This window comes from Delphinus delphis, chromosome 13 (genome assembly GCF_949987515.2).
Source record: "Delphinus delphis chromosome 13, mDelDel1.2, whole genome shotgun sequence".
NCBI classification, from domain to species: domain Eukaryota; kingdom Metazoa; phylum Chordata; class Mammalia; order Artiodactyla; family Delphinidae; genus Delphinus; species Delphinus delphis.
This window is the reverse complement of record NC_082695.1, coordinates 835,133-848,967: the sequence shown is the minus strand read 5'-3', so window position 1 is coordinate 848,967 and position 13,835 is coordinate 835,133. Positions and strand designations below refer to the sequence as shown.

The 13,835-nt window shown below is 58.7% G+C and overlaps 1 protein-coding gene across 1 annotated transcript in view; it reads right to left on the bottom strand.

Moving 5' to 3' along the window:
- Nucleotides 1-13,629, bottom strand: part of GALNT9 (polypeptide N-acetylgalactosaminyltransferase 9) — a 92,061-nt gene extending 78,432 nt beyond the window's left edge. Inside the window, exon 1 of the mRNA XM_060029328.2 lies at nucleotides 12,940-13,629. Coding sequence (XP_059885311.1) covers nucleotides 12,940-13,180 — 241 coding nt within the window. The 5' untranslated portion in view covers nucleotides 13,181-13,629. The remainder of the gene's footprint in view (nucleotides 1-12,939) is intronic.
- Nucleotides 13,630-13,835: the final 206 nt, after the last annotated feature.

The window sequence follows — 13,835 nt, the reverse complement described above, 5'->3', positions numbered from 1 at the left end:
CGTCTACAAGCCAAGGACTGCCGAGGATTGCCCGGGGCACGAGAAGCTGGGGAGAGGCCTGGAACAGACGTCCTCAGAGCCTCCAGGAGGGATCAGCCTGCCAACACTTTGATTTCACACTTCCGGCCTCCAGGACTGTGAAAGAAGAAATTCCTGTTGTTTAAAGCTACGCTGTTTGTGGTCATTTGTTACAGCGGCCCCAGGAAGCTCATAGGAGAGGGAAGGAAGAGGGGGAGGGGGAGAGGGAGGGGTGGGTAGGAGGGGGAAAAGGGCCAGCTGCACACCCTGTGGTTGCTTGGCCAGCATCTATTCTCTCCAACCTTTTTATTAGTAGAACCTCAATTTGTTTTGGAGAGAAATGCCTTCAGCTAAAAGGCTCGCCTCCCTGGGCTGACCTCGCAGCTAGGAGTGGCATGTGACCAGAACCTGGTCAATAAAATTTAAATGGCATTCGCTGGGTGGAATTTCTGGGAAACATGTCTAAAAGGGGCAGAGACTCAGATGGTATATGTGGGGTCTGTTTTTGGTTTTTGCCTTTTATCTACAGCCCTTCCCCCTTTCTCCTACCTGGAACTAGGACTCAATGTCTGGGGCTGGAGCAGCCGTCGTGTGACCATGAGGTGGAATGCCACACGAGAGGAAGTGGGGAGCTGCGATTCAAATGGGGTTGGGCTCTTGAGGACAACTACCAGCCTCGGGATTTCATGTTCGCAAGAAAAACAAAGCACAGTGCAGTTAGGTCATGTCAGTTGGGGTTTTGTCAGGACTCTGAATTCTTCACCCAGAGAGGCAAGGGGGCTCAAGTTTGGAATAAGAGGACACTGCAACAAGAAAGGCCAAGCCGCCTCCCCCAGCCAGTGGCCTCCCACCCAAGGAGGACTTGGCTGCCCACCCTGAGCCGAGAGCCTTCCCGGGACGTGGATGGAGCCGCCAGCTCCCGAGGACCACCCCCCGGAACATCCTCTCCCCAGAAGAGTCATTTCACACTTGGCCAACCCACTCCTTCCAGCACAGAAACCTGGGCTACGTGGGCGACTGCAATTTTTCAACTTGGAAGGAAGCGTGGCTTTCAGGCTTCCAGCTTCTCTTTGAATCACTGATTTCCATCTGTCATAGCGACTTAAGCCAATATTCTGAGAGAGGAAACAGCCCAAATGGAGAGGCTGCCGGTCACAAGATAATCTGAGAGGAAGAAGCAGAATGAAGACACCTTTGGCAACCGGGTTGGACAGGCCCGTGAGGTACGGCCTCGGTGTTGGGACACCCCTGGGGACACACGGCCGCTGGCGGCCTAGAGAAGGGGACTCCGTCAGCAGAGTCCCCATAGGGACAGGACAGGCCAGTCGGACTGACCCGCCGCCCTAAAACCACTAAGATTTAAAACAAAGTAACAAAATCAATTGTGAAAAAGCACTAAGTATCTGACAAGACGGGAAGAAATTACTGGGATGAGCGTGAAGAACAGTGGAGATCTGGGAGATGAATCCAGGACTTGCTTTTTCCCTGGAGGATGTTCTGAACTCTGTGGACTTGGGGGCACAGGGGGAAGGAAGTCAGAGGGCCAGACGGACCCCCGTGTGGGGCATACAGCCTCTGGGAGGCCTGGGGAATGGTGCAGACAAAGATCCTGCCCGTCCAGGCCTCCAATGAGGCCACAACTCCGTGTTTCCTGACGATGACCAGCACGCAGCAAACACACCAGGACACTCGAGAGAACAGAGACAGGCTTCAGACGGGCACTGCCGGGTTGTGGGTCCTCACGCTGCCCTCGGATCAAAGAGGCCCTCAGTCCCCTCTCCTAACATCACCCAGCAAGCGGGACTCCACAGTGCGCAGTGGAGAAATCCCCCGTCACCTGCCCGTCACCTGCCCGTCACCTGCCGGGCTCTAGGTGGTGTCCTTCCAGTGCCCGTGACCTTGGGGTTGGGGGGATGAGGGGTGGCAACGGTGGCCCCGGCTTCCCTCTTTCCTTCCCCTATGAGAACTTGGGGTGATTTAACGTGCCTGATTATTAATTTTGATGATTACAAAGAGGAGATTAAAGCGAGAGCCCCTGGTTCGCCTTCGAAGATAACGTCCCTCCCAGCTTCAGTTTAGCCACTCTCTCCAAACACAACGGCTAATTTCATTACAGACAGGTCTTTTAAGATTCCCTGGGGACCCAAAGCAATAACATATTGTCAATAGTGGGAAGGCGGACTGCCCTTCTGAAACTATGAAGCCATGAATATTTCGCAGGACGTGGCAATACCTGTAAAATATATTCTCACTGAGACTAATCTGGTATTTGATGAATCTTCATACATAATACTCCTGTTCAACTAATATGAATATTTATGGGGCCAAAGCCTGGGAGATAAGCGATGACTGGAAACATCTGGCGAAATGCCTTTCCTAGCTCCTTCACTTTGTAAAGCACATGGGCCGTGGAATGTCCCTCGGCCAGCTCTTGGGCCAACCTGCCCCAAATTTGGGCCTGATCACTGCTGGGGAGAGGGTACGGGGGACATTTGGGCATCCTGTCCCTTCAGTGGTGACCTGGCTCTGAGCGAAGCTGCCCAAGGATGTCAGGGTGGCTGGGGCCCGACCTTCCCCACGCCCACCGCATCGGGCTCCGGTCCCGACGGCAGAATCTCCCGGGAAATGCTTGTCCCGTAGGCCAGCCCCGCTCTGGGGGTCACAGGCAGGAGGAGACCTCAGAGCCCACACTCAGGTCCCCAGGGAGCCGAGAGTCCGGGCAGCCCAGAGAGTGAGGCTGGCTCTGTGCCCCTAGCCCCACTGGACAGGTACAGAGGGCCCGGCCCCACCCTGGGCCTAGCTGCTGACATCCTGGGGCAGGGGCTGCCCGCCTTACTCAGGCCAGAGCCCCAGGACCTCGTGCATAGTAGGTGCGAATGAATGAATGAATGAAGGCACATATGCATGAACGAAGGGGCCGCTGCAGGGCGCCCACCGAAGGAAACGGAACTGGAGCCAGGGGTGTTGCCCCCACGCTCCGTCTGCAGAGAGTGTCCTTCCAGACAAAGAATGACGGACGAGCGTAAGAGCTCATGCTGACCCTGAGGATGCAGAGCGCCCCACGGCGTGGGACCCCCGGCTCAGTCAGCTTGGGCTTCGTAACCAGCACCACGGACAGGGGGCCTAACAGCAGACATCTGTTTCTCACGGTTCTGGAGGCTGGAAGTCCAGATCAAGACAGCGATTTGGTTCCTGATGAGAACCCTCTCCCTGCCCTGCGGATGGCGGCCCCCCTGCTACGTCCTCAGGGGTCCCTTCCTCGGCGTGTGCACGCAGAGAGAATGAGATCCCCGACCTCCTCTTCTTACGAGGCCACTAATCCCATCATGGGGGCCATGCTTATGACCTCATCTCCCCCAACCACATCCCAGAGGCCCCACCTCCTGACACCAGCCCACTGGGATTAGGGCTCCAACGTAGGAATCTGGGGGACACAGACATTGAGTCCATTGCATTCCACCACTGGCCCCCAAATTCATATCCTTCTCTCACGCAAAATACACTCAGTCCTTCCCAACACCCCCAAAGCCTTAATCCGCGCTGGCGTCAACTAGGAAGTCTCAGCTCAAGGGCTTCCCTAAATGTACATCAGCCACTCGCGTCCCCTCAGACCCGAGCCCCTGGACAGCTGTGGCGCCGGCTCTCCAGGACCCAGAGCCGGGCCGGGGCCGAGTCCGACGCCTCGTTTTGCTCCTGGTCTAACTCCCCCTCCCCCCCAAATCAAGCTGGAATGTGTTTGAGTTGGAGGCTGAGCGAAGCCACCAAGATTCAGACCCCACCTTCGCCCACGTCCTAACTTCAGGCGAGACGCTCAGCCTTCGCGTGCCTCCCTCGGGGTGACGGGGGCAGAGCCCCCATCCCAGGGCTGCTGTGGGGCTGGACGAGGTGGCGCGCGTGACACTCAGCACGACGGGCGCTCGGGTCGTTTGTCCTCCTGGCGACACACGGTCGAACGGCTCCTGACACAGGGGCTGTTCGCATTTCCCCGCCCTTTGGGTTTCTCTCCCCCACGTTTAGCATCCCAGCCACTCCCACCGAGACAGGAGAGTCATGGGCCCACCGTCAAGTGCCTTTGAGAAGACCCGCGGGCAGAGCGGCGCAGGCGCAGCCAGGCGTGGGCAGGTACGGCGACCACGGTTACGTGGCGCGGGCGGAGGCGGGAACGGAGGGCTGGGCGAGGCTGCGGTAGGCAGACCAGCTCCTGCTGGGGGATGGCCTGCAGGCTCCAATCTGCAGAACCGCTGTGAGCCGGGCTGGCTGCCGAGTCAGGACAGATCAGACCGGCAGTGGCTGTCCCCGACCCACCCTCAGAATCGCCCTCGACGGCTCCAAGTTCACTGAACACAGCTCTGTGGCCTCCTGGCTCCTCGCTAGCGCTGGGATGAAGTGAGACCAGGAAGAGGGCTGGGGACCTGTGGTACCCACCGGCCCGAGGGATTCCCTCTAATCCCCAGAGGCCGCTCCAGCCGCAGGGCCCCAGGTCGGGGGCAGAGTCCTGGGCCCGGAAGAGCTGCCTTTCCGGAGGGAGGTGGGGTGCAGCGTGAAGACACCTGCCCTAAGTGGCGCTGACTGAGGACCAGCAGGTCCCTGCTTCTTGGGTCCTTCTGACCCCACAGGCCACCAGGTCAGTAACAGAGATGCTAGCCCTTCCAGCAGTGGAGGGACCTTGGAGGCGAGGAGGTGAAGGCCTAGAGCTTAGCAGTTGACTTCCGCGGGTCTCAGAGCCACATGAATTTTCTCTGGGTAGCTCTCTGGGCACACTCGCTCCCAGCTGCCAGGAGTCTGCTCTGACATCTGCAGCCCCGGAGGGAGCACGTGCCTCACAGCCCTGTTCGCGGGGGCAGCAAGGGCTTCCTGCAGCCCCAGGCAGTGCCCAGCGCCCTTTGACTGTGCCACAGGGCGGGGCCGCCCTTACACCAGGGCCACGCCGGATACGAGGCTGTCTTCCTCACACCTGCGCCAGGCCAGCTGTTCATCTCCACAAGGGCGCGCAGGGCCCCCGCCTTCCTGGCCCTCTGTCCTCCTCCAGCCATGCCAGATGCCCGTCCCCCTTCCTCACTGCTTGGCTTTGCACCCTCTATGGGGTCTCCTCCCATATTCATTCATCCATAATCCATCCACCTCCCCACCCATCCCCCTGTCCACTCAAACATCCTCCCTCCCTCCCTGCCTCCCCCCAACCATAAATCCATCCACCCGTCCAGTGGACATTTATTGAGAAACTCTTATGTCGGGCGCCATGCTAGCCATCTGTCCCAATTCCGCCTCATTTCAATTCTTTTCCTTCCACTGTCTTTGCTCACGTTTCTGAGGACCTGTTATGTGTCAGGCACTTTCACACGCATCATCTTGTCTAATCGCCTCAAGATCCTTTCATGGGGCTTCCCTGGTGGCGCAGTGGTTGAGAGTCTGCCTGCCGATGCAGGGGACGCGGGTTCGTGCCCCGGTCCGGGAGGATCCCACATGCCGCGGAGCGGCTGGGCCCGTGAGCCATGGCCGCTGAGCCTGCGCGTCCGGAGCCTGTGCTCCGCAACGGGAGAGGCCGCAACAGTGAGAGGCCCGCGTACCGCAAAAAAAAAAAAAAAAAAAAAAAAAAATCCTTTCATGGAAGGATGATCACCCTCCCCATTTCACAGATGGGAAAACCGTGGCTCAGCGAGGGGAACTGACCTGCCACGGTCTCCCAGTTGGGGTTTGGGTCATCTATCCAACTCCAGTGTGCAGCTCCAAACTCCTCTCCTTCCAGGAAGCCCTCCTGACCTTCAACACAGCCCATCAACACCGTGCTTTCTTGTCACTCACACTCACTGCCTTAGAGAACAGAGAATGCCAGGCAGTTGCCTCCCCGCCACCTGGCTGTAAACTCTCAGAGGAAGGCACCCAGGCCCTGAGCTGTGGGCACCCCGTCCTGTGCTCTGCAAGCAGCCAGCGCTGGTTCTGTGAATAAAGTGTGAACTGGATGAAACCACCTCCCTGATCCCCACTCCCCAACTTCCCGTGGATGCCTGGGGGCCATGCGTTTTTCTGCAGGGGTGGGGCTGCGTCAGAAAGGGACCCACAGGGCTGGCGGAGTCGGTGGGGGGAAGGTCAGGGGACTGTGGACAAGCGGAAAAGAGAGCTGGAGCTCAGCCAAGTCAGCTGAGCGAGACCCACGCGCCAGGCATCGCCCAAGAGCTCACGTGCTTCCCTCACTTACTTCTCACGGTGACACCGGGAGATAATCAGTATTTCATCCCATTTTACAGGTGAAGAAACTGAGAGCGAGGCCGTGAAGGAAGCTGCCCGAGGCTGCAGGGAGCAGGGCTGCTTACCCGGGTGGTCTGGCTCTGCGGCCACATTTCAGCTGCAAAGCTCTGCCCCACCGAGGAAGATAAGATTTCCTCCTTCCCTGCGTCCACTGCTAAGAGCTCACGCACATAGAATATTAACACATTTTCCACAGTCCGCTCACATGGTGTGAAAATAGCCCCTTGCATAACCCAGGCACTTTCTGTTACTTTCTTTCTCTGAAATGGAATCGAGGCTTGCTGGGTCTCAGATGCAGGCAGCGCCCAGAGCTGGCTTTGACTGGACTACATCCTGTTAAAAGTACAAGCAGTCCTTTTCGCTCTAGCCGGAGGCATAAGCCCTCACCACCGAGCTGACCGGGCTGATGTCTTTCCCAGTCCATCTCCAGGGAGGCGGTCCAGGGCAGGGACCCTGGCGCCAGTGTGCCGGGGTCCAAATCCCAGCACTACTCTCCCCCCTGGGACGTCAGCCCCGAGAGGCAGGAACCCGTGGCTCAGTCACTCCTGACTCGGCATCAGGGACACGTGAGGAGTGAACAACACACGGATGAAAGAGCTTTTCCATCATTCCAGAGAGGGAGAGCTTCCGCCTGCAGGGGAGTTTCCCAGGACCCCTCTCGCCGTGAATCGGCCTTGCCCCTCCCTCCTTTGACACCTGGCCAGCCTCCCTTCAAGGGTACCTGTGCTTTTTGAGAGCAGAACAGAGAAGCTGACCAAACTGTTCCAAGACCTGGATCCCATCTGGGAATGTCCTCAGTGGGACATCGGACATGGAAATGGATAAAGACTTTTCTTTGTCGAGTTTCCAGCCAACGAAGGATAAGCTGTCCTTTCAGAATACGGTGCCGAAACTTTGAAATGTGCAGATTGCTGAGCTGAACCGTAAATGCAATCACTTAGCCCCGGCACACTCCCGAGGCGGGGATCCCCGCCTGCATGAATTATTCCTAGAAGCGCTGCCGGCTGGATCTGCAGACAGAAGTCTGCGGATAGAGCCAGCCCGGGTGAGGTCCGCTCCTCCCAAGGGAACTACGTGCGGGGTGTTTATCTCAGGGTGAAGCACCCCTGCCTCTCGTCCCCTGAAAATGCCGAGGCCCAGGTCTGCACAGCGCTAACCTCTGTGACCGGAAGTGGCCTCGGTCGTCCTGACTCACCAGTGGTCAGTTGGGGTCAGAGCCAGACCAGCAGGCAGAGGATCACAGGCAAAGAAGAGGAAAAAAAGCAAAACCGACGCGCTCTTAATCTTCTCAGGGTGAGTGAAATGTAATTGCAGGCAGCTCCGGCGGAGGAGAAGGGAAGAGGTGATTCTCGTCAAACACCCCGCCGGCCGCGGCTGTGGGAGGCCTGGGCTCCAGTTGGGCGCACCGAGTATTTTCTCACTTTCTGTAGTAAATCAGCAACAGTGGGGGAGATGTGAGACGGATGCAGGGGAATAAGGCCACTCCATTAATGGCCCGGAGCGGGGGGAAGGGCCAGCCAGTTAAATGCTGCCACTTTGAAGCAAGACCTGCCAGGACCCGTGATTAAACCCCGAACAGACGGCAGCTGTTCCTTCAGCCGCGGTGGCTCTGACTGCTGGGATGGGCGAGGCAGGACATTTTAGTTCGTAAAGCAGGTTCAGGGAGGATGGAGGTGGATGAACTCAAGCTGGAAAGGCCCCGGAGCCAGCGGGGAGCTCCTCCTGGAATTAAAACTCACGATGAACAGGGGAAGCTTTGTGATGAAATGCGCGTGCCCTACAGGTGGAGTGTGGTCTTCAGAACGGAGCTACTCACGCACAGAAGGGCTCGGAAACCCCTCCTGAGAAGCCGGCTCTCAGGGGTGGGCAGGCCGGCACAGGAGTGCCACGGGGGCAAGGGGTGGTCCAGTGAGGCGGCCGGCCCCCCCTGGCCTCAAGAACCTTCCATGCGCTTCTCAGACTCCCACCCAGCCCCTTCTCCACCACGCTCTCCTGCAGGCTCCACCCAAGGGTGTCATTCATGCTTTGGTCGCGTAAACGGTGCGACGAGGCGCCTCCTCCTCCTGGTGCCACAGTCTGAGGCACCTGCTGCCCTCATGTGGCTTGTGCTCTCGTGTGACGTCTGAATCCCCGTCGCAGGTGGGGAAACCTCGGACGCCTCCCCAGATTCGGCTTCTCAACTGTGGCATCTGCCTACCGCCGAAGCAGGCACGGGGAAGACGGCTGCACGAGGAGACACTTGCTCCCTCTGTGGCCCGAGAGTCCAAGGGGACGCACTCTCTCCACCCTTCTGCTTCTCACCTTCCCCCGGGGGCCCCCCCGGCCCCAGCTCCTACAGACTTCGATTATTAAAACTCACGGCGCTCAGACTCTTGGTAGGATTTCAGCTTCCCGATCTGAAACCTGGGCCCCGCCACAGCGGAGGCAGCCTCGGGGACACACGCCCCTTGGCAACATGACAGCCCAGCTCCGCACTCTTCCCACCCCCTTCCTCCATGCCCGCACCCCCGTACCATCCCCTCTGCTGCTCTGATGCAGACCCGGGGCTTCCCAAAGTGTGGGGTCGGAACCCTGGCAGGACCGGCACGCGGGACAGGATCGTTGGCAGAACATGAACGCGGTGTCAAGCAGCATCGACTCGCGCCGTGCGACTTACCGCCTTTTAAAGTCTGTCTCGATCTCCCGATTTCTTCGAGGAGAAAGTCTTGGTTTCATGCCAATATATCCCTCATACGCGAGAATCTCCCTTTTAACAAGGAGAGGGCAGGCCTCTGGCTCAGCGCCTCTGGTGACAGCTGCGTCACGCTGGAATTAAAGGGCGTGATTTTGTTTTCATCGCATTCATTCACGCAGTCCCCTCCTGCTTATGGGTACAGTGGTGATGTGCAAGTGTCTTTTCAAATAAATTTATTCTAAACAAAAACAATTGTTTAGAGAAAGATCCGCTCACTCGCTCATCCAACAGATATTTATGGGGCGCTAACTATAGGCAGGGTGCCTCCCTAGACCCTGGGCATGTAGAGTTGTGAATAAAACAGACCAAAATTCCCGCCCTGAGATGAATAGCAGAACAGGTGTTGTGCACAAGTCTGGTAAAACAGTACCAGTCTTACGTGAATGTGTCTAGTTTGAGAGACAGCAGGGCCAGCAAGTACCTCTTCCCAGTGGAGGGCAAGTGACGTTGGCAGGGCTGGCGGGAGGGGACCTGCACCTGAGATGTCCAAGGCCATTGCCCAGTAGAGCGCAATTGGACCTTCTGTTATTTTAACTTGAACTTTTAATAAGTGCAGAAATGTAGATAATTCTGAAGCAATTACGCTTTTAGCAGCTGCCATCACTAACTTTCTAAACAACCTGGGGCAAGTCCTGCTGTCTCACTGGCCCTCAGCTTTTCCATCTGTACAATGGGCCCATGGCGTTGACTTCTAACTGTAATGGCTTTGACCTCTGACTGTAAAGCACTTGGGCTGGGGTGGGTCTGGTTAGAGGGAATTAACGCACACGTGTCTGAATTTTTAAAACCAACCAGCCAACCCAAATGGAAACCCTCCCATCCCATCCCCAGCTTGAATTCAGCCTCTGCTCCTAAGGGGTCATAAGAAGGCAGAAGGGCTTGAACATACGATCAACTGAATGGGACTCTCTTTCCCTTCTCACTGAGCTTAGAGGTTCTCCAATTCCACTTTGGAAAGACTCGCTGTGCCAGTTGCAGGCAACGGAACCAGGGATGCTGTATTTTATGTGCAATTTAAGATATTCAGAAGGATGATTTCTGTCTATAAACGTTTTTTCTTGCCTTGAGCACTGAATTTAGAAGCAAACTCTCGTGTACATACAGGATGTGACTACACTGCATTTCCTTAAAGAATATTTTCCCCCGGGTCCTGTGAATTGGAATCTACACACACCGCTTAATAAGCCTTTGCTGAGGTCGACAAGACATCTCGAGTAAAGGTCACTGGACCGGCTAAAGAAAGGGTGTGGGGAGAGCTGGGGAGAATACCCTGCCTCTGGGCCCTGCTCCCGGGGACAGCCTTTCCTTCCCACCAGCTCCTTCAAGCCGGGAGAGGTATTTCTAGAAAGCAGTCAAAGCAAAGGAAAGATAAGCAACAAATCAATTTTGTTTGGGTTTCTCCCTCTCCTTTCTAAACTCTGCTGAATTAGTGTCGAGTAGAAACTCCAGGAATCCATTTCATATTTCTTGGATCTAAAACACAACAGACAGCAAAGGGCAGCGGCTGCAAAGGGCAGCTGCAAAGGGCAGCGGCTCGCCTCTTCCAGGAAGCACTCTCTTTGCCGTGCTTCAACACCCTTAACACGGGAGTCGGTGCCGGTTTGAAGGCGTGAGCACTGCTCTCACACAGCTTCCTGTGGACCAAGGTCAGCCCCACGCCTGCACTGTCCTATCCTTAGCGACCGACCTGGGGTGAGGGCTAGATTGGGGCTCTCTTGTCATTTCCAGGAACAAATACTGAATGACCCCTGGGTAAGATGCTATGCTAGGCACATGGCCTAAGAGAGGGATGCAAGGCGGATTCATCAAAGAGAGTGGGGTTGGGGGGAGTGGACAGAGGGACAGAACGGTTGGAGGAAGGGGTGGGTAAAGAAAGGAGAAGGAGGGCTTCCCTGGTGGCGCAGTGGTTGAGAGTCCGCCTGCCGATGCAGGGGACGCGGGTTCGTGCCCCGGTCCGGGAAGATCCCACGTGCCGCGGAGCGGCTGGGCCCGTGAGCCATGGCCGCTGAGCCTGCGCGTCCGGAGCCTGTGCTCCGCAACAGGAGAGGCCACGACAGTGAGAGGCCCGCGTACTGCAAAAAATAAAAAAGAAAAAAAGAAAGGAGAAGGAGAGAGGGACATTGATGACGAGGAAGAGACTTGCTGAAGGGAAGAGGGAGGAAAGATTTTAAAAAGAAGAAAGGAGAAAGGGTGGGAGGAGGGGGAAGAGGGAAGCGAGGGGAAGGGAGAGAGGAAGGAGGGAGAAGCCGGGAGACAGGAGAGGGAGAGGCTGGGGTGGGCCTGGGGATAACACTCCACTTTCCCGAAACCCTTCATCATCTCCCATCAGTGTCGGGAAAGTCTGTCGAAGGTCTTGGCTTTTTCTGCCTCCAAGAATCCTGGTCCCTTCTCACCCTGAAGGGTGGGGAGGATGGCTCTCGGTGCTGAGCTGGCCGTCATGATGTGACAACCCGACACGCTGCCAGTGTTTTTATAGAATCCTCTGGCTTCCCCATAAAACAGACCATAACACCCTGGCAAGGACACTTCAATAAAGCTGTGTGCTATTACTGGGGCCGCCTTCCCGGAGACGAATCACTGCCGGAATGGTCAAATGGCAGTTGAACCAAACTGTTCTGCCCTCGTGGCTTCAGCTGAGCAGGAGAGATCAGAAAAGCCACGGAGCCCACCAAAAGTACCTCCAGAGAAAAACCAGGAGTTCGGGGGTGGTGAGAAGGTGCTTGGGAAGCCAGAGGACGCTCTGCCTTCCCCGAGCAGGTGGGCACGGCTGCGGACAACTCCTGCGTCCCTGGCGTCACCCAGCCTCAGGTTCAGAGCCGCTGCTCCGAGGCCAGCTGGGCCTCCAGAAGCAAATCCTGAGATGACCCTCACGTCGGGCGGGCGCCACGCAGAACAGGCCCTGCCTGTGCAAGCTGGCTCCCAGACAGCTCCTGCCGGAGCCTGTCACTGACGCTGCCTGAGGGGTGTTGCTGGGTCTGCTGATGCAGAAACCGGAATAGCACAGGACAGGGGAGCTCGCGAGTGAGGTAAGCACTAACTTTCCTCCTTCCTCCTCGTACCTCGGCACCGAGTGAACCGACGGGGGAGCAGTCGCTTTCTTCTGCTCCGCTGCATATCCCCAAGTGGAAAAGTACTCCCCCCCCTCCCCTCACCCTCCTTGACTCCCACTCTGACTCTCAGGGTGACCCACACCTGCTTGGGATGAAACAAGGCGCCCACCTCCAGGAGCTGGGCTTCCTGGAGAAGCTTCCAAGGACTCCCGGGTCCATCTGGGTAACTAAGACCTGCCAAGCCCCTGCTAGGCCCTGGAGTCTCTCCATCCACGAGCCACGGGCTCACGGCCTCAGACGTGGCCCACGACTCTGTGGAGGGAGCCCCGAGCATCCCCAGGACAGGGGGCTGAACGGGCCCAGTGGCCGGGGGTACCTTTCTCCACCAACATTTAAAGGACACCTCTGAAGGGCAGTGTCACCACCCCACCTCTCTGCACTTCCTCCCCGAGGGAGGGGAGTGAGTCCGGGCTAAGCCCCGATGCGCCACATCTCCCGGGGCATCACAGCTCTTGTCCTGGGCACCGCCTGCTCTTAACGCAGGTCCTACAACCTCTGGAAGTTCTCTCACATCCCCTCGGGGGACAAGGCGGATTCCCCTCATGTGTGCTGGGGGGGAGGGGGGACGGTACGCAAGGGTCCACTGGGCGAGTGAATGCGTGAGTGGCCAAGCAGGCCAGTGCCCTCTGCCACAAGGAGCCTTCATCGCTTTTGGCCTCCTGCCTAATTCCCTGCCAAGAGACAGGAGTTCGACCCCAGCCCTAGTTGGCCATCGGGCCCCTGGGGTCCTCAGAGGTTTTAGCGGTCGTCCGCAGTGCCGCGTCCCAAGCACGGGGACGCTTCCCCCCTGCCCAGCGCCTCTGTCCCGAGCGGGGCGCTGGCTCGGCTCACCGTTCAGCTGGGTGTAGACCACCTCCTCCAGGTGGTCGAGGCGTTGCAGGATGGCCTCGCGCTCCGCCAGCGCGCCCACCGTGGCGTGCCGGCTGCGCACCCGGCGGTCGGCGCTGCGCACGATCTGCACCGGCCCCTCTGAGCGGTCCTGCAGGCGGCAGTACACCGAGAAGAGGATGATGCCCACGAACACCAGGATGTTGACCGTCAGCAAAGTTTTGATCTTCCTGGCCACCGCCATGAACGCGGCTGGAAGCTGGGGGCTGCCTCACCCGCGGGGCATCCCCGTGGGCCCGGCGGCCGCAGGAGCCTCCGTCTGGCCCGCTGCTTCGGGGACCATGAGCCAGCCCGGCTTGCCGCGGGCTGGGGGCTGCGGACCCGCTGCGCGCTCTGCCGCCTGTCCCCGGGAGCTGTCCCTTCAGTACCGCCCGCGCCGGCTCAGCACGCCCCTCCGCCTCCCGGGTTCCCCACGCGCAGGGGCTGCCCGGGGCCGCGGATGCAGGGGGCACCCGGCATCCTCTGCAGAGGGGCGCGGCCCAGTCTCGGGGGCGGCGGGGCGGGCCTCGGGGCCCGGAGAAACGACGGAGGTGCGGGCCGGCAGGCGCTCGGCTGGCGTGCGGCTCCTGCCCGCCCCGCCGCCACGGCGCCGGTGCGGAGTGACGCGGCCGCCCAGCTCATCAGCATGCAAGCGGGGCCCGCACCCTCCCCCGCAGGCCCACCCTCCCGGGACGCCCCCTCCGGGACCACCCTCCCCTTCCCTCACCTCCCCTGCGGGGCGCAAGGTCCGGCGCGCGCTCCCGGCGCCCGAGCAGGGTGGGGCGGGGCCTCGCGCTCAGGGTACCCCGACCAAGGGCATCCGGGCGGGGGCGGGGGGGTGGGGGCGGAGCACGCGCGCA